Source organism: Symphalangus syndactylus, chromosome 13 (assembly GCF_028878055.3).
Source record: "Symphalangus syndactylus isolate Jambi chromosome 13, NHGRI_mSymSyn1-v2.1_pri, whole genome shotgun sequence".
In the NCBI taxonomy this organism is placed as follows: domain Eukaryota; kingdom Metazoa; phylum Chordata; class Mammalia; order Primates; family Hylobatidae; genus Symphalangus; species Symphalangus syndactylus.
Genome location: NC_072435.2, coordinates 22,657,448 through 22,677,830, shown reverse-complemented (window position 1 = coordinate 22,677,830; position 20,383 = coordinate 22,657,448). Strand labels below are relative to the sequence as shown.

The 20,383-nt window shown below is 42.6% G+C and overlaps 2 protein-coding genes across 3 annotated transcripts in view; both read left to right on the top strand.

Annotated features, from left to right (window-relative positions):
- NLRP8 (NLR family pyrin domain containing 8) overlaps positions 1-15,464 on the top strand; it is a 39,028-nt gene extending 23,564 nt beyond the window's left edge. The window contains exons 7-10 of one of the 2 annotated variants that reach the window (XM_055236779.1): positions 565-678; positions 2,674-2,844; positions 6,268-6,438; positions 14,675-15,464. In XM_055236779.1, coding sequence (XP_055092754.1) covers positions 565-678; positions 2,674-2,844; positions 6,268-6,438; positions 14,675-14,768 — 550 coding nt within the window. In that variant the 3' untranslated portion in view covers positions 14,769-15,464. Of the gene's footprint in view, positions 1-507; positions 679-2,673; positions 2,845-6,267; positions 6,439-14,674 lie in introns of both variants that reach the window. The other variant, XM_055236778.1, reaches the window with a different exon arrangement.
- The window catches only part of NLRP5 (NLR family pyrin domain containing 5), a 63,920-nt gene continuing 57,192 nt past the window's right edge, over positions 13,656-20,383 (top strand). The window contains exon 1 of the mRNA XM_063615258.1: positions 13,656-13,675. The gene's annotated coding sequence lies outside the window, so the exon portion shown is untranslated. The remainder of the gene's footprint in view (positions 13,676-20,383) is intronic.

The following is a 20,383-nucleotide window of genomic DNA, read 5'->3' as shown; positions in this document are numbered from 1 at the left end:
GTGAGGTGGTATCGCATTGAGGTTTTGATTTGCAGTTCCCTGATACTTAGTCATGTCAAGCATTTTTCCATTTGCTTTTTGGCCATTTGTGTATCTTCTTTTAGGAATTGTCTATTCATGTCCTGAGCCCACTTTTTGATGGGATTGTTTTTTTTATCTTGCTGAATTGTTCTTTGTAGATTCTGAATATTTGTCCTTTGCCAGATGTACAGATTGTGAAGATTTTCTCCCACTCTGTAGGCTGTCTGTTAACTCTGTTGATTATTTCTTTTGCTGTGCAGAAGCTTTTTAGTCTATCAATTTTATTGATCCACAATGCCTTCATCCCACCATTCCCACATCGAAGCTGCTGTCCTTTCCTTGAAAGCTTGGAAGTCCTGAGTGGTGATGACAGAGGTGTGAGGATGCTTCTGCCTCCAGAGGGAGAGCCCTGACTGAGAGGATCACCCTTCTGTGTGAGACAAAGACCCCTCTCCATTCAGTCATCTGTGTGCTTCTCTCCCATAGGATAGAGAACTGCAACCTTACACAGCTTACTTGTGAAAGCCTTGCCTCCTGTCTCAGGCAGAGTAAGATGCTGACCCACCTGAGCTTGGCGGAAAACGCCTTGAAAGATGAAGGGGCCAAGCATATTTGGAATGCCCTGCCACACCTGAGATGTCCTCTGCAGAGGCTGGTGTAAGTCCCGGAATGCTTTCTTCTTGGAACTCCCTGGAGCAGAACAGGGTGATGAAGAGAAACTGTTATATATTCATTCATGTCACACATTTATTAAATGCCTACTATGTGTTAGGCATAGTGCTGGCGCTGAGGGGAAAAGCACAATAAAGAGGAGGGTTATTATTTCTGATTCAGAGGCAAATGATCTAGAGGCAGGGTTCTCAAACTGTGTACCAAGACACCCAGGAGTGAACTCAGAGGGATTGCAGGGTATTTTAAATATAAGGAATATTGACATCTATCTGTTCATCACTGTAAGAATGATTACCTCGAGGTATAAGAATTAAAGAAAGAGGAAAGAAACACAAAAAGTGGCTTGACAGTTAAGGACAGGTTTATTTTAGAGAAAATAAACCTGAGAGGGGCTTCTGGCCGAGTTAGGTCAGAGCTACACTCTCTTATAGACTAAGAGTTTTTAAGGATTCAGGGTGGGAATGTTTATCAGAGACTTGGACTGCTTCTGTGACGCTTGGTTGTGCTTATCTGGGAGGGAGAGTTGTGTGTCTGTTCCCATACATCTTTCTGCAGCTGCAGGCATATCCCCTGAGTCTGCTTTTAGCTTCCCTATCTTAGTGCACCTGAAGGGAAAGGAATGTGCTATTAAGGCCCACTGTTTTACTGGGGTTCATGGCATGAGGGGAAAGTTTGGCAGTTACCCAAGAGACTTTCCCTCCACCTCCCTCTGTGCCAGAGCTGTCTTATCTGTGTTTTACTGTCTGCTCTTTCTGGCTGCTTGTAATTAGGAGAGAAGTGATTTCCTTGAAATGCATGAGGCTAGAAAGGGAGCTGGAACTAAAAGTGGCGGTGTCTGTCCAAGATGATGGTGATCCTGCTCTGTCACGAGGTAGTTGATTTCCACAGCTTGAAATCAGCCGTGGCAGAAGTGTTTGCACCATGGAAACCGGCAATCACTACACATGAGGGCTTTTGTTTGTTTGCTCTAGGGAGCTGGTTTCCTAGGACATCACTGAACCATAACCATCGAATCCCCTCTTTATTTCTTGTCTCACGCGAGAATATCAGCTGCTAAAAGGCAGGGGCCCTGTCTGCGTGAATTCCCATCCCCTAATTCAATGCCCCAAGCATAGTAAATCTCAGCAAATGTTTGTGAAAGGCGTGAGGTGGTGCAAAATACCCCCTGAAACACTGATACTTTTAGCTCCCCAAAAAGAAGCAGGGAACGGTGCCACTGCTTTGGAAAGCAGCTGTGGCAGTTCTTCAAAAGGTGAAGCACAGACTTAATCTGTGAGCCATCAGTCCCGCTTGTAGGTGTATCCACAAAAGAAATAAAAACCCACCTCCACATGAAAACCTGCACACAGTTCACAGCAGCATTATTCATAATACTCATAATACCCAAGACCTGGAAACAACCTGCGTCTGTGCCCTGATGAAGGCATAAAGAAAGTATGGTGTATTCACGTGATGGAATGTTATTTGTTAAATGAAATACTGATTCATGCTACAGCATGGACGAATCTTCAAAATATTATGGTAGATGAAAAGAAGCTAAACGCAAAAGGTCACATATTGTATGATTCCATTTAAATGACATGCCAAAAATAGGCAAATCCAGAAAAAGAAAGCAAATTCGTAGTGTTAGGGTTGGGGTGGGTTGGGGGAGGAAGTGAGAAGTGGCTTCTAAAGTGTCCAGGGTTTTCCTTGAGGGTGACGAATATATTCTATATCGAATTTACAAAAATATTCTAAAATTGTGGTGATAATCGTACAACTTTATAAACAGACTGAAAACCAATATTTGGTACACTTTAAATGGGCGAATTGTGTGGTATATTAATTGCATCTTGGTTATACTGTTATGCAAAAAAACAAACAAAAAACAAACAAACAAAACAAACAAATAAAAACAGAAACCAAAAACAAAGAAGTAAAACGTAAGGGTGTTTTTGTTGTTGTTGTTGTTGTTGTTGTTTAACCTGTGTTTCTTTGCAGGTTGAGAAAGTGTGACTTGACCTTTAATTGCTGTCAGGATATGATCTCTGCGCTCTGTAAAAATAAAACCCTGAAAAGTCTTGACCTGAGTTTTAATAGCCTGAAGGATGATGGGGTGATCCTGCTGTGTGAGGCCCTGAAGAACCCTGACTGTACGTTACAGATCCTGGAGTAAGTGGCCCCTCGTCTCCTCCTATGAGACCAGGAGAATTGTAGATAAGCGTCTCTCAGGATGGAACATATAACAGGAAAGGGCTGTCTTTTTAAGTTTCTGGGTTGTTGCCTCCATTGAATTGGAGAGCTGGGAAGCTTCTGAGCCGTGGTTCTCAAAGTGTGGATCAGCAGCAGTTTCGCCTGGGCAGGACACATGCAAATTTTGGGGCCCCACTTCGGACCTAGGGAATCAGAAACTCTGAGGGTGGGATGCAGCAATCTGTGTTAACAATTGTTTTAGAAAATATTCTTCCAGTTGAATAAAAGATAACAAAGAGTTTGTCAATTTTAGACTGATACCTGAGATGACTGTTCTTCTGAAATTGAATTTTACACTTAGGAGATATATATATACACATATATGTATATAAAGATACATATATACGTATATATGTATGTAAAGACACATGTGGCCAGGCGCAGTGGCTCACACCTATAATCCCAGCACTTTGGGAGGCCAAGGGGGGCAGATCATGAGATCAGGAAATCGAGACCATCCTGGCTAACACAGTGAAACCACGTCTCTACTAAAAATACAAAAAATTAGCCGGGAATGGTGGCGGGCACCTGTACTCCCAGCTAATTGGGAGGCTGAGGCAGGAGAATGGTGTGAACCCGGGAGGCGGAGCTTGCAGTGAACAGAGATCACACCACTGTACTCCAGCCTGGGCCACAGAGCAAGACTCTGTCTCAAAAAAAAAAAAAAAAGATACATATATACGTATATATGTATATAAAGATACATAAGATACGTATATACATATATACCTATATGTGTATATAAAGATACATAAGATACGTATATATGTATATACATATATAAAGATACATAAGATACATATATACGCATGTATGTATATAAAGATACATAAGATACATATATATGTATATAAAGATACATAAGATATCTACATATATGTACACATATATGTACAGACACATATATACTTATTTTATAGATATTTATATGTAGATACTTATTTTATATATTATACATATAAGTATATATTATTTATATATAAGCATATATAAATAATATATAAAATAAATATGAATATATTATATGTAAATATATGTAAATATACAATATATTATACATTATATACTTACATATTATGTTATATATTATATATTTATATATACATAATTTATATTATATAAATATATGTATTGTATATTTATATATAATATTAAAATATATATTAATTATATTAATATATTTATATATGAAAATATATAATGTATATATTTCCCTGTTTTTTATGGTCTCTTTGCTAACATGTATACCAGCCAGTGATATAAAAGCATTCATTCTCTTCTTAATTCTTTGGTTACCTTAAGTGTTTGGAAAAGACTTGTAAACATCTCTTCTCTCATGATCAAAAAATGAATCTAATTTTACCTTTTTCAATCCAAATTTTTTGCTCTCCATTAGCATAATCTTGGCATTTAATCTAGCTCATTTAAATTATTGTCTTGGCCGGGCGTGGTGGCTCACGCCTGTAATCCCAGCACTTTGGGAGGCCAAGACAGGCGGATCACGAGGTCAGGAGATCGAGACCATCCTGGCTAACACGGTGAAACCCTGTTTCTACTAAGAATACAAAAAATTAGCCGGGCATGGTGGCGGGCGCCTGTAGTCCCAGCTATTCGGGAGACTGAGGCAGGAGAATGGCGTGAACCCAGGAGGCGGAGCTTGCAGTGAGCTGAGATCACGCCACTGCACTCCAGCATGGGGGACACAGCGAGACTCCGTCTCAAAAAAATATAAATAAAAAATAAATAAATAAATAAATAAATTATTGTATTGTAGAACATCTTTCATTTCCAGGATTAGTTTGGATAATGGTGTTCCTTTTTGTTGATGATTTGCTTCTCAAATTAAATTCAGTATGAATTCACTGCCAGTCATGATTCTTTGATGCCTCAAACCTAGTTTGGGTTTTAAATGTTGATTTATCTCTTAGATTGAGTGAAATATATTTTCAGGTAGAAAAGAACTTTCTATACTTGAAAGTGTTTATGCAGTATTTTCTAAGCCTTTGCTTGTATGAGATTTTTTTTTCAGATCACAAAATTAATTTTATGTTTCCAGTATACCTGTGGGGCTAACAAGACAATTATCTGCTTTAGGTCCTTTTCATCCACCTGTCCCCTTTGGGTTAGCTGTTTTCTTTTTTTTTATTTTTTATTTTTATTTTATTTTATTTTATTATTATACTTTAAGTTTTAGAGGGGGGAGGGATAGCATTTGGAGATATACCTAATATTAAATGGCGAGTTACTGAGATTATATTTGTAATCTGGTTTCGGCCATGAGCAGTAACTTGGCTCAGTGTAAAATTCATGGACCCTATCTGTCTTAGTCTATTTTCTGTTGCTTATAACAGAATACCTGAAATTGCATGACTTACAAAGAAAAGGACTGTGGAGGCTGAGAAGTCCAAGGTGGAGGGGCTGCATCTGGTGAGAGCCTTAGTGCTGGTGAGGATTCTCTGCAGGGTCACTAGTGAGTCACGGAGCACGCTGCATACTGGCTCAGATCTCTTTCCTTCTTATACAGCCACCCATCCCACTCCCATGATAACCCGTTAACCGATTAATAATCCATGAATTTTACTCTTTGTTCAAGGACTCTCATGGGCCGGCATCGTATTTATGATACACGGCACCTCTTTGAGACATGGTCACTTATTTGTAGATGTGCCTCCCCAACTTTTCAGTGAGTACTGTGTGGGAGGGCAAAGTGACTTACTCATAGAAGGATTCGAGCTGGGTGTGGTGGCGTGTGCCTGCAGTCCCAGCTGCTAGGGAGGCTACTAGGTAGTAGGATTGCTTGAGCCAAGGAATTTGAGGCTACAGTGAGTCAGGGTCACACCACTGCACTCCAGCCTGGGCAACAGAGTGAGACTCAGTCTCCAAATAAAATTTTTTTAAAAAAGATCCAAACACCTGGCCCATTAGGACAATAAAACCATGCTATATGAATACATGTATTTTGTTACCTGTCTCCTCCCTCAATACCCTGCCCAGTCAACTGTGAGTTACAGGGAGGCAAGGATGGTGTGTGTTGCTCACTCTTGTGTCAAAAATGTCCACTAGGTGGAATCAAATATCTTTTGAATGAATGAAGATAAGTAGGTACAAGCCATTTTCAAAAAATATACTTGGCTCATAAATTCTTAGAGTGAGGAATTCTATAGCCTGCTCTGAAATCACCGAAAGGACACAAAGAAACTGATTGACTATAGGTGAATAGACCATAGCTGGAACAACATTACGCATTCCTGTCAGTGCGATCTCTAGGCTGTAAGGTGTCACACCGGCTAAGCTCTCAGATGAGTCGTGATGACTTCTCTGCTGTCTGTTTCTGTGTCACAGGCTGGAAAACTGCCTGTTCACTTCCATCTGCTGCCAGGCCATGGCTTCTGTGCTCCGCAAAAACCAACATCTGAGACATCTGGACATGAGCAAGAATGCGATTGGAGTCTATGGTATTCTGACCTTGTGTGAGGCCTTCTCAAGCCAAAAGAAGAGAGAAGAGGTCATTTTGTAAGTCTCCACCAGGTTTCCTGTGCAAAACCAATCACTCCTTGTAAAACGTGAGATGCTGGACTGGGTGTAGTGGTGCATGCCTGTAATCCCAGCACTTTGGGAGACTGAGACAGGCAGATCGCTTGAGTCTGGAGTTCAGACCAGCCTGGGCAACATTGCAAAACCCTGTCTTCTACTAAAAAATAGAAAAATTAACTAGGCATGGTGGTGCATGCCTGTAGTCCCAGCTACTCAGGAGGCTGAGGTGAGAGGATCACTTGGGCCCAGGAGGTTGAGGCAACAGTGGGCCATGATCACACCACTGCACTCCAGCCTGGGCAACAGAGTGAGACCCTGTCTCTAAAAATAGAAAGTGAGATGCTGGACCTGGAATGCTATTGTTTCAGGTGTTGCTACCATTCTGATTTTGTTTCCTGGGGATTTATAGTTCCCTTAATGTAGCTGTTCAAACCCCCAACTCCCACTTTTACCTAAAGGAACCATTAACTGGGATTCTCCTATCTGATATCTTCTTTCTTGTCTTTGTCTTCTCTTTTCTTCATTTCTTCACCTTTTCTTCCTGAACAACTGAGTTTGTTATGACTTACCAGCTATATAGCCGTGAACAAGTTAATCTTTCTGAGCCTCGATTCGCTCATCTATAAAATTGGGATGGTGTCTTCTCCCATGGAGATTTTATGATGACTGAGAAAAAGTCACACATACAGCACTTAGCACAGTGCCTAACACGTGTTCTCAACCAGTGGTAGGTTCTGGGTGAAAGATGCAATTTTTCCTGGTGTGTTAGTCATCTATTGCTATGCAGTGAATTACCTCAATGCTTAGTAACTTAAAGCAATGTAAAGGCGTATTGTTTTTCACAATTTCTGAGGGTCAGAAATACGACAGCGATGTGACTGGGAGGTTCCAGCTCGTGGTATCTCCCGAGGTCTCAGTTGAGCCACTGGCTGGGGTTTGATGAGGGCTGTTGAATCTGCTTCCAGGCTTACTTGTGTGGCTGTGGGCAGGGGGCCTCAGTTGTTCTCCAGGGAGTTGCTCATGACATTGCAGCTGGCTTCCTCCAGAACAAGAGGCTGAGAGAGGCAGAGGCAGAGGGAGACGGTGGCAGAGAGAGACGACTGACAGCCCAAAACAGAGCCACAGTCTTTTATTACTTAATCTTGAAAGTGACGTCCCATCACGTCTGCTTTGTTTTATTGGCCACAGTCCAGCCCTGGTCCAGTGAGAGAGGGAGCCATCCGAGGGTGTGATTCGTAGGAGGAGGGATCATGGGGGCTGTCTTGGTTGAACCCCAAGGCACTTTGAATTCATTCCTGAGCTCCTAAGAGTGCCCCTATTCATCTTGACCTACTGCATGGGGCCATGGTGCTCTCCTAGGTAGTGAATTCCTGTTCTAGAGGTTCTGTCTCCTTGTTTCGGGGCTGCAAAAGAAAACTAAATGTAAGAAAACAAAACCTTGTTTTTATCCTTCCAAGGGAGAAGAAAGACAGTAATGAAGTGGATATGCTGGCAAGACTGGAGGGCCCTGCAGTGGAAGGAGACTTCCTGAAGATAATACAGGACTGGAATTCTTAGTGCTGTGATGAAGCAATAGAGATGAATCGATCTGGACCCTCTGGTGACTGATCTGGTGGCCCTCTGTGTATTTCTTTTTCCCAATGAGAAATTGGGACACAGTTGCCTATTTTGTGGGCCGTCCTGACTCTGGAATGGCTCCATTCGTTCTGGGAACTGGTGTAGAGCATGACCTCCAAATAGCTCCATCAACATTATGGAGTGTCGTGTGTTAACACATAGATTAGTCACTGCATTGGGGGCACCAAGGTAAGGTGAGTTCCAACCCACATCTACTCCTGGCTACCAGAATGTCTTTGAATATGTCATGTAAACATCTATTGGAGATATGTCTTCATATCTTCAAGGGTATTAGAAAAATTTAATTAAAAATATGCATGAATGCAATTTGAAATTTTTTAGAGTGTGATTTATTTACCAATAGACTGGTCCATCAGCTGTTAAGGAAGAAACCTTTTCTTAACGTGTCTGGGGAAAGTGTGCACAAGGAACTTCTAAGGAAGATAATAAATGTAGCAAGTACTGGAAAAAAGAAATCACCTCATGTTTAAGGGCTCTAAAAATGAAGTGTAACTCTCAACTTTTTAAGGTCCTAACTAACTACTACATTCTTAAATTAGTTATGGCAGCATTTAAAACTCAAAGATCTAGAAAGCAATCACAATAGTTTTTTTTTTCCTTCTGAAACAGCCGTCTTTTTACAACGTAATGATCAGGTATCATCCAGGTTGGTTTCTTTTCTTTTTTTTTTTTTTTTTGAGATGGAGTCTCACTCTGTCACCAGGCTGGAGTGCAGTGGCACGATCTCGGCTCACTGCAACCTCTACCTCCTGGGTTCAAGTGATTCTTCTGCCTCAGCCTCCCGAGTAGCTGGGACTACAGGTGTGCACGACCACCCAGCTAATTTTTTTGTATTTTTAGCAGAGACGGGGTTTCACCATGTTGGCCAAGATGGTCTTGATCTCTTGACCTCATGATTCGCCTGCCTTGGCCTCCCAAAGTGCTGGGATTACAGGCGTGAGCCACTAAGCCCGACCCAGGTTGGTTTCTTAATTCTGAAGACATTTTATTTCAAAAGCCAGAGCAGTTGGGATCTTCAACCTCCACCCTAGCAATCCCACTGCTAGGTATATACCCCAAAGAAATCAGTAAATCAGAGAGATATCTGCACTTCCATGTTTATTGCAGCACTATTCACAATAGCCAAGATCTGGAAGCACCTAAGTGTCCATCAACAGATGACTGGGTAAAGAAAATATGGTACTTATACACAATGGAGTACTATTCAGCCATGAAAAAGAAACTTAAGTGTAGAAACAATGGTATCATAGAAACAGCACACTGGTGCTCAGGTATCGTTTTCTAAGCACCGTTCCTCATTAAAGGAACCAAGAATCTTCAGAGAAAGAGCTGACTCCATCGTTGGTGCTGGGAATGTACAGAATGGGCCTGGAACCTCTTGTGCCAGAAGTAAGACAATGCTCAGAGACAATGGGGGCCAGGCCAGTGGCTCGCACCTGTAATCTCAGCACTGTGGGAGGTTAAGGTGGAGGGTTGCTTGAGCCCAAGAGTTAGCGACCAGCCTGGGCAACATAGGGAGTCCCCGTCTACATTAAAAATGTTTTACAAATCACCTGGCATGATGGCGCATGCCTGTGGTCCCAGCTATTTGGGAGGCTGAAGTGGGAAGATCACTTGAGCCCAGAAGTTCGAGGCTGCAGTGAGCCATGGTGCATCACTGCACTCCAGCCTGGGCAACAGAGTGAGACCCTGTCTCTGAAAAAATAATAATAATGGGGACATAGCAATAGGAACAAGGAGCCTGATTGAATGAGTTCCCACTGGCCAAATCTGGAATAATTTAATCATCAAACCAAATAATGATAGAAATGTGGATGACAGTCGTGAGACCTCAGTTCTTGTCTTTGTTTAAAAGAATTTAAGCAAAAGACACACAGCAAAGGAGATACAGCATAGGGCAGTTGCAAAAGAAAAAGAATATTTTGAAAGTAGGCCAGGTGCGGTGGCTCACGCCTGTAATCCCAGCACTTTGGGAGGCTGAGGCAGGTGGATCACCTGAGGTCGGGAGTTCGAGACCAGCCTGGCCAACATGGTGAAACCCCGTCTCTACTAAAAAATACAAAAATTAGCTGGGTGTAGTGGTGCATGCCTGTAGTCACAGGTACTCAGGAGGCTGAGGCAGGAGAATCACTTGAACCCAGGAGGTGGAGGTTGCAGTGAGCTGAGATTGTGCCACTGCACTACAGCCTGGGTGACAGAATGAGACTCCGTCTCAAAACAAACAAACAAAAAAAGCAAATAAATGAATGAAGAAATGTGGTGTTAGAGAAACCATCAGAAGGTGCTGAAACCAGTAGATGGAGACTTGATGTACTCACGAGTCTTTAAGGTTCTCCCCAGAAACTACATGTGAATTACAAAGTAAGAGTAGTGGGAAAACAGGGCAGATGGTGCCTTAGCCAAGTGCTCAAAGTTAACATCACTAATAAGAAGACAAATGAATATCATGTGCCTGCGGATGGAACGTGCTGAGATAAACACGGCAGGGCCTCAGTGACATGACAGAACAAGAACACAAAGTCGGCAGGAACTATTTCAGATTCAGGAAGACCGACCCAGTAGACGTAAAAAAAAAAAAAAAAAGTTGATAAAATTCAACATCAATTTATGATTTTTAAAAACACTTGGCAAACTTGGAACTGATGGTGACTTATTTAATTTGAGGAAGGGCTTTAAAAAATTACTGCTAACATGTTCATTGGAGAATAGTGAAAATACTTTCCCTAAGATAAAAATGAGAGCAAAAAAACCCAACCACTATTACAACTTTTATTTAACTTTGCACTGGAGGTCCTAGTCAGTGTAACAGGGCAACAAGAGGAATAATAAACACAACATTATAAAGATGGAAATAAAACTGTCATTTTCCACAAACAATATGATTACATACATAGAACAAGAACTGATAATCCTGGTAAACCTTGGGGATTAAAAAATAATAATTAAAAAGTGAATTTAATAAGATCCCACACACAACAACTCGATATATGAAAATAAAATGTATTACTATGTACTATTAAGCAGTTTTTAAAAGCATAAAAAAATTTATTTTATGCTGGTGTCAATAATCTCAAATAGGAATAAACAATAACAGTTGCGGCCAGGTGCAGTGGCTCATGCCTGTAATCCCAGCACTTTGGGAGGCTGAAGCGGGCGGATCGCCTGAGGTCAGGAATTTGAGACCAGCCTGGCCAGCATGGAGAAACCCCGTCTCTACTAAAAATACAAAATTAGCCGGGCATGGTGGTGCATGCCTGTGGTCCCAGCTACTTTTGAGGCTGAGGCAGGAGAATCCCTTAAACCCAGGAGGTGGAGGTTGCGTTGAGCCGAGATCACGCCATTGCACTCCAGCCTGAGCAACAAGAGCAAAACTCTGTCTCAAAAAAAAAAAAAAAAAAAAAAAAGTTGTGCCATGGCCAGGTCCAGTGGCTCATGCCTGTAATCCCTCCCCTTTGGAAGGCCAAGTGGGGAAGATCACTTGAGCCTAGGAGTTCGAGGCTGCAGTAAGCCATGCTTGCACCATTGCACTCCAGCCTGGGCAACAGAGTGAGACCCTGTCTCAAAAGAAAAATTTAAAGAATACCTAATAAATGAAAAAATATACAAACTTCATGAATAGGAACACTGTCTTTCAAAGATGACAATTTTCCTCGGCTGTATTCATAAAGTTATTGCAATTACCATAAAATTCCCAAAGTACTCTAGTGGAAATTTACAAGCAAATTCTAAAGTATATGAAGAAATGTGGCCAAGTGTGGTGGCTCACACCTGTAATCCCAACACTTTGGTAGGCCCAGGTGGGCGGATCACAAGGTCAGGAGTTCAAGACCAGCCTGACCAACATGGTGAAACCCTGTCTCTACTAAAGATACAAAAAATTAGCCAGGCGTGGTGGCAGGCGCCTGTAATCCCACCTACTAGGGAGGTTGAGGCAGGAGAATCGCGTGAACTGGGGAGGCGGAGGTTGCAGTGAGCTGAGATCATGCCATTGCACTCCAGCCCAGGCGACAGTGTGAGACTCCATCTCAAAAAAAAAAAAAAAAAAAAAAAAAAAAAGGAAAAAGAAGAAATGCAAAGAGTTCAGGATAGTTAGCACAGTATCGTATTTTCCATGCATTTAATTAAAGATTGGAGAAATATACTAGGGAAACAGAATAGAGTCCAAAACAGAAGGGCACAAATATGATCACGTGACTTCTGACAAGCTGACATTACAAAAGATTAGGGAAAGGGTGGTATTTTAACAAATGGTGCTCAATTGATTGGTCATACATAGAAGAAAAAAATCTGAATTCCTACCTCAAACCATATACAAAATTAATTCCAAGTATAGTATAAATCTAAATATGAAAGGAAAGACACTACACTTTCTAAAAGTTAACTAATCAGAAGACCTTCATGACCTAAGGAGAGACCATAAATTTTAAAATGTATTCACCATAAATTCTTCAAATGGAATTTTCAAACACAGTTGGCCAGGCACAGTGGCTCATGCCTGTAATCCCAGCACTTTGGGAGGCCGAGGCGGGTGGATCACCTGAGGTCAGGAGTTCGAGATCAGTTTGGCCAACATAGTGAAACCCCATCTCTACTAAAAATTCGAAAATTAGCCGGGCGTGGTGGTACACACCTGTAGTCCCAGCTTCTCAGGAGGCTGAGGCAGGAGAATCCTTTGAACCCAGGAGGCGGAGTTCGCACTGAGTACTCCAGCCTGGGTCACAGAGCAAGACTCCACATCAAAAAAACTAAAAATAAATACATGGGTCTTTACCAAAAGTATACACTTCTGTTCCGAGATTGCTAAGAGAGTACATTTCCAGTGTTCTCACCACAAAAAAATAAGTATTCAAGGCAACGGATGTGTTTGTTAGCTTGATTTAATCATTTGACATTGTATACATAGATCACACTGCACCCCAGGAAAATATACAATGATAATTTGTCAATACACAAAAATAAAAAAATGCCAAGGGCAACTTCCGGATTATGTAAAATAAGGGCACCCAACACACACACACACACACTCTCTCTCACACACACTCTCTCATACACACTCCCTCACACGCACACACTGTCTCTCACACACACAGTGTCTCTCACACACTCACACACGCATACACTGTCTCACACACATTCTCTCACACACACACTGTCTTTCTCACACACATGCAGTCTCTCTGTCTCTCTCTCTCTCACACACACACACTCTCTCTCACATACACACACTCTCTCTCACACACACATACACACACACACACACATACACTAATTGCTCCGGGACAGCCAGCTGAAGGCTGTCAGCATCTGGGTGCCCTCAGCACAGGTGTGTGGGGGTAAAGGCAGCCTTTTGCCAGCAGCAGCACCTGTAAGTGGTGCACACAGGTGCAGAAAAGTGCCTGTTCCCTGGGGCTGGTGGTTCAGAGCCGGTTGCAGCCAATGAGCAGCAGCAACATCACTGGCTCAGGGCTCCCCAGGAACTACCGTCACGTGGGCGTGGAGCTGGGCGTGGCCTTCTTTTTTCCGTAATTGCCAGCTGGCCCAGAGCTGGGCCTGCTGTTGGCGGTGAGGTGTGAAGTTGGTGAGTATCCTCCTGTCTTGCTCTCTGCCCTTCCCGCTTTTGTTCTCCACTGCTGATTAGAACCTGCGTATTGAGCTTACTGGGTGCCCCCAACCTGTCCCTTCTGGCTGCTCAAAGCCCAGGACCAAAGGATTCCTCGAAAGAACAAAGTCCAGTTACCCCATTTTGCTGAAAAGATTTTCCTCTAAAACCTCACATTTACTCGGGATATTTAGGTACGTCTCTCGTCCTTTTCAGACATTCGGTCTAAAATACTGTACAGAGGGCAGGGTGCAGTGGCTCACGCCTATAATCCCAGCACTTTGGGAGGCCGAGGCAGGTGGATCATCTGAGGTCAGGAGTTCAAGCCCAGCCTGGCCAACATGGTGAACTCCTCATCTCTAATAAAAGTACAAAAATGAGCCGGGTGTGGTGGCATGTGCCTATAATCCCACCTTCTAGGGAGGCTGAGACAGGAGAATCACTTGAAACCCAGGAGGCAGAGGTTGCAGTGAGCCAAGGTCACGCCACTGCACTCCAGCCTGGGTGACGGAGTGAGACTTCGTCTCAAGTAAAAATTAAGTAAGAGTACAGAGTAGGGGGTACTGCGACTTGAACGTCAGGATTAGCTAATGTCTGGTCTGCATTTGGTAGGAGTCCAGAGGGGTGTTATGGTGCTAATTGTGCAAATACTATAGTTAACCGTAACTTAGTTATTGAAATGTCATATAATTCTGACGGTGTTGTTTGTCCTGTTTACCAAGGGAGGAAGCTGAGCCCCAGGTAAGTTAAATGGCTTGCCTGGGGTAGAAAGCGGCAAATCATTCAAAGCTGGGTCTGAGACCTCAAGCCCTATAATCTTAACTGCTTCTTGCTAATCATTCAGGACACCTGCGTAGAAAGGTGAGGTGGGAGGGGTACGGTCTGTAGGAAAAGCATAGAGACAAAATGCAAGCTTAGGGAAGTCACTCATCCTCAGAAAATAACCTCAACCAGCAGCCTTCCTTTACCTCCCTCCAGCTGTAATCCTGCCTGGATTCAAGTAACTAGCTTCTCCCCAACTCCTCACCCACCCGACTTCACGGGAAAAAGTGACTGTGCCTATCCCAAATGAATCCTTAAGCCATCCAGTCATCTGTCTCTGGGGCTTGTATTGATCAGTTCCCACTCTGTGACGACTGGGCGTTATCATCCCATATGCGTTAATGCACTTTCCCCCTGAAACAGAGCAACCCAGTCAACACCACAGAACCTCAGCTTCAGACCCTGGAGTGAGGACGGTGATGCCCTTTATATATTAATATGCTATGTAAGGCCGGGCGCGGTGGCTCACGCCTGTAACTCAGCACTATAGGAGGTCGAGGTGGGCAGATTACCTGAGGTCAGGAGTTCCAGACCAGCCTGGCCAACATGGTGAAACCCCGCCTCTACTAAAAAAATACAAAAAATTAGGCGTGGTGGTGGGCCCCTGTAATCCCAGCTGCTCGGGAGGCTGAGGCAGGAGAATCACTTAAATCTAGGAGGCAGAGGTTGCAGTGAGCTGAGATCACGCCGTTGCACTCCAGCCTGGGCTACAGAGCAAGACTCTGTCTCAAGAAAAAAAAGTACATTTACACAAATATATATGTGTGTATATATATATATATATATGCTATATAAAGTTTAAATGAAATGCTTTGAGTCACCTAAGACAGGATATAGACAAAGTCTTCATCATCTTCTTGCTTCTTCTACCTTTATTTATTCTCAGCTCTGAACGTATGAACCTGCTCAATCACCTCATCCTAAAAATAAAATCACCGGCCCTAGACTATACTCATTTCCTTACCCACCCCTGAGGCTTTTGTTGGTTTTTACAGCCCTGGTTCACGTCTTGGTCCTCCAGCCCCTTTAAAGGATTGTGTAGAGCGGTACGGGAAATGTTTAATTCAAATTACGTGTATATAGAAGTGTTTACATATGACAATCCGAAATTCATTCTCTCTTAAATAACCTTCCTTCCTAATTTCATTGCCTAAGTTGAGAGTCTTTGTCTTCTGTGTTTTGCGTTCAATTTCCATGTGTCCAGGTGGTTTGTGTTAACTTAGAAAGGGGGAGAAAAACCTAGAAAAATCTTAATTGTTCTGTGGTTGGGATGTAAGCTTTTAAACATGTGCTCAGAAATAAGTATTTTTCCATTTACCAATAGTCAATACTGTCCCTAAATATAGGAATGTGTAGAAAAGCTTATTTTCTTGCTATGGTTCTATTTTGAGCAATACAGCACATAAATTTCAATGTTCTATCAGTGCTCACGTGTACCTAGTTTTTTGGTCTTCCATGGATGGGCAATGTTAAGAATACCTCAATTTTGGTGAAATTCATTTATGTCTACTTAGCTTCTACTAAAATGATTTTTTAATGGGAGGACTTTTTAGTATTTGGTGGTGTGTGTGTGTGCGTGTGTGTGTGTGTGACAAAGTCTGCCTCTTTTGCCCAGGCTGGAGTGCAATGGCATGATCTCTGCTCAATGCAACCTCCGCCTCCCCGGTTCAAGCAATTCTCTTGCCTCAGCCTCCCGAGTAGCTGGGATTACAGGCACCCACCACCATGCCCAGCTAATTTTCATATTTTTAGTAGAGACGGGGTTTCCCCATGTTGGCCGGGCTGGTCTCGAACTCCTGACCTCAGGTGATCCACCCATCTCAGCCTCCCAAAGTTCTGGGATGACAGGCGTGAGCCACTGCGCCCGGCCTTTTTCAGTATTGATTTGAAAGAGCAGCAATACGAGAAGGTGTGGCGGGAAGTGTGTCCTTCCCTGCCCCCATAGTGTCTCCTCCCTATTTTCTGCTCTTCACCCGAAGACGTTCTGTGCACGTGTGTGGTGTTAAGAGCCTTACAGCTGGGCAGCTTTCTGTGCTGATTCTGGTGCATTTTTAAGGGTGCAGGGTACTTTGATGCTTAAGTTAAGCCATCTGTTATTAATCGACTCCTAAATGGTCTTCAGTCTTGCTGTTTTACACAAGGCTGGGTCTAATTGTATTTAAAATGGATAAAGATTACTAAAGTACCGTCCAAAAAGATGGCACCCATTTACACTTCCACAAATGTAGGAGCACCTTTGCCTTCACCCATCACAAAGCAGGGTCCAGTCACGCATCATGGACATTGTCAGCCTCACATGTCAAACGTGGTACATCATTTTGGCTATTTATCTTATCAGTAATAACATTGTTTTTTTAAAGTACATTTAAAAGTCATGCAGTTTCTTTTTTTATTTTTTGGAGACAGTGTCTTACGCTATGCCCAGCCTGGAGTGCAATGAATGGTGTGATCTCAGCTCACTGCAACCTCTGCCTCCTGGGTTCAAGCGATTCTCCTGTCTCAGCCTCCCGAGTAGCTGGGACTACAGGCACACGCCACCATGCCCAGCTAATTTTTGCATTTTTAGTAGAGACGGGGTTTCACCATGTTGACCGGGCTAGTCTCAAACTCCTGACCTCAGGTGATCCACCTGCCTCAGGATCCCAAAGTGCTGGGATTACAAAAGTCATATGTGGTTTTTTTAACTCTTCAAAATCCTTCTAATAGGCTGGGCACAGTGGCTCATGCCTATAATCCCAGCACTTTGGGAGGCCGAGGCAGGTGGATCATCTGAGGTCAGGGGTTCGAGACCAGCCTGACTAACATAGCGAAATCCCTTGTCTACTAAAAATACAAAAATTAGCCAGGCATGGTTGAGGGTGTCTGTAATCCCAGCTACTGGGGAGGTTGAGGCAGGAGAATCACTTGAACCCAGGAGACGGAGGTTGCAGTGAGCTGAGATCATATCACTGTACTCTAGCCTGGGCAACGAAAGCAAAACTCCATCTCAGAAAAAAAAATCCACGGAGCTGTTGATCATTATCACGGGTTGGAGGAGCTGTTGACGTAATGCATTCTTTGTCATAGTCTCAAATTTATTTGCAGCAGTTTTTTCAGGGGGACTTTAAAGATTTGTTTGTTTTTCTGGAGTGAGGAGGGTACTGTATTGAATTAATCTGTCGTCTTGTCTCTTATACCATTCAATTGAGACCTTCTATTTGCTCATTATTTGGGGGCTAAATGTAAAGTAGGAATTCATGAACATAAATATTTCAAACTTTAACACATCTGTGTGCACCCTGGAAATGGTGACCTTCTATCATAGACGTTAAAGTGCAGCCTAGAAATCAACAGAGTGAATATCATTCTTCTTAGAATTCTCTTGTCTAGTTTTGGCTTTTCATAGAAACACTGAGTTTCTTGTCCTGATAAAAATATCAGCAGGACTTCTTGGATGATATTCTACTGATGAAGGATCACTGATGTGTTGGGAATCTGCCTCTGCCTCACCACATCAAGGCTTTTATCTAGCAGCAGCATTTTAAAGCTCTCAAAACAGATATGCTGCTTTTCTAAATTATGCGCATTTTTTACCTCTATAGTTGCTGTTCATTTGATCTCACGTTTAACTGGTTATTAGATTTTGTGTGGGATCTTATAGTTACATTTGTTACCAGCCCAATTTAATAACTGCATATAATTTAAAATTGTTCGAGTAATTTATTAGGCATACATACCTACATACAAATGTTAATTTTCACCTTTTTTCCACTTTTATACCTCTTTGTCTGATTGCTTTCCTACCAAATATAAATTAGGTAAATATAAATAATAGTGGAATATCAAATATAAAGAATAGTAGAGTACAAAACTGAACGGAAGTGCTGACAGCTAACGTTCTTTTTTTTACCTTTTAGTTTTGGGGGTACATGTGAAGGTTTGTTACGTAGGTAAACTTGTGTCATGGGGGTTTGTTATACAGACTATTTCCTCACCCAGGTATTAAGCCCAGTACCCAGTCGTTATTTTTTTCTGCTTCTCACCCTCCTCCCACCCTCCACCCTCAAGTAGACCCCAGTATCTGTTGTTCCCCTCTTTGCGTCCATGTGTTCTTATTTAGCTCCCACTTATAAGTGAGAACATGTGGTATTTGGTTTTCTGTTCCTGTCTTAGTTTGCTTAGGATGATGGCCTCCAGTTCCATCCATGTTCCCGCAAAAGACATGATCTCATTCTTTTTTATGGCTGCATAGTATTCCATGGTGTATGTGTACCACATTTTCTTTATCCAATCTGAGCTCGATGGTCATTTAGGTTGACTCCATGTCTTTGCTATTGCAAACAGTGCCACAGTGAACATTTGCGTGCATGTGTCTTCATGGGAGAATGCTTTATATTCCTTAGTATATATACCCAGTGATGGGATGGCTGGGTCCATTGCTACTTCTGCTTTTAGCTCTTTGAGGAATCTCCACACTGCTTTCCACAATAGCTGAACTGATCTACACTCCCACCAGCAGTGTATAAGCATTCCATTTTTTCCCACAACCTCAGCAGCATCTGTTTTTTGACTTTTTAATAATGACACCTAACATTCTTATGGGATTCTCTGTAGAGCTTGTGTGTCAAGTCCAGCCCACTGCCCATTTTTGTACATGTTTGTTGGAACACAGCTTTTCTCCTTTGTTGACAAATTGTCTACAACTACTTTCACAGCACAGGAGCAGCTAAGTAGTGGTGACAGAGAGCAGATGGCCCCAAAGCCGAAAACGCCTGGCTCCTTTTGGGAGATTTGCTGACCGCTGATGTTTGTTAGAAATAGATATATTTGCTGCAGTTTTTCCTTTGTTTTAGTTGACACATAACTGTACATATTTACCGAGATTTTTTTTTTTTTTTTGAGATGAATTTTCACTCTTGTTGCCCAGGCTGGAGTGCAATAGCATGATCTTGGCTCACGGCAACCTCTGCCTCCCAGGTTCAAGCGATTCTCCTGCTTCAGCCTCCCAAGTAGCTGGGATGACAGGCGTGTGCCACCATGCCCAGCTAACTTTGTATTTTTAGTAGAGACTTCTGATAGTTTCACCATGTTGGTCGGGCTGGTCTCGAACTCCCCACCTCGGATGATCCACTCACCTTGGCCTCCCAAAGTGCTGGGATTACAGGCGTGAGCTACTGTGCCCGGCCCGAAAGTGGTATTTTGATACCTGTATACAATGTGACATGATCAAATCATGGTACTTAGCATATTCATCGCCCCAAACATTTGTTGTGAACACTCAGTCCTCCCTTCTAGCTTTTTGAGAATAGACAATAAGTTATAGTTCACCATATTCACCTGCAGTGCTGCAGAACACCTGCACCCGTTTCTCCTGTCTACCTGTAATCTTAGCACCCATGAACCATCCTCCCCATCCTCCCCATCTCCCCTTGCCAGCCTCTAATACAATTATATCCCCTACTTCCATGGTCCCATTTGCTCCGTTTAACTCCCACATATGAGTAAAATACATGCAGTGTTTCATTTTCTGTGCCTGGTTTATTTTGCTTCACACAATGAACTACAGGCTCATCCGTGTTGTCACAAATGGCAGGATTTTTTGAAGGCTGAATCGTGTTCCCTTGTGTGTGTACCACATTTTATTTATCCGTTTGTCAGTTGATGGACAGTTAGGTTGATTACATATCTTAGCTGTTGTGAATAGTGGGGTGGTAAACGTGGGAGTGCACACATGCTTTTGATATACTTTGGGTAAATCACCAGATCGCTGGATCATAGGGTATTAATAATTCTATTTTCAGTTTTTTGAGAAACCTCTATGCTGTTTTCCATAATGGCTGTGCTAATTTACATTTCCATCAACAGTGGAAAGCTGTTTCTTTCTCT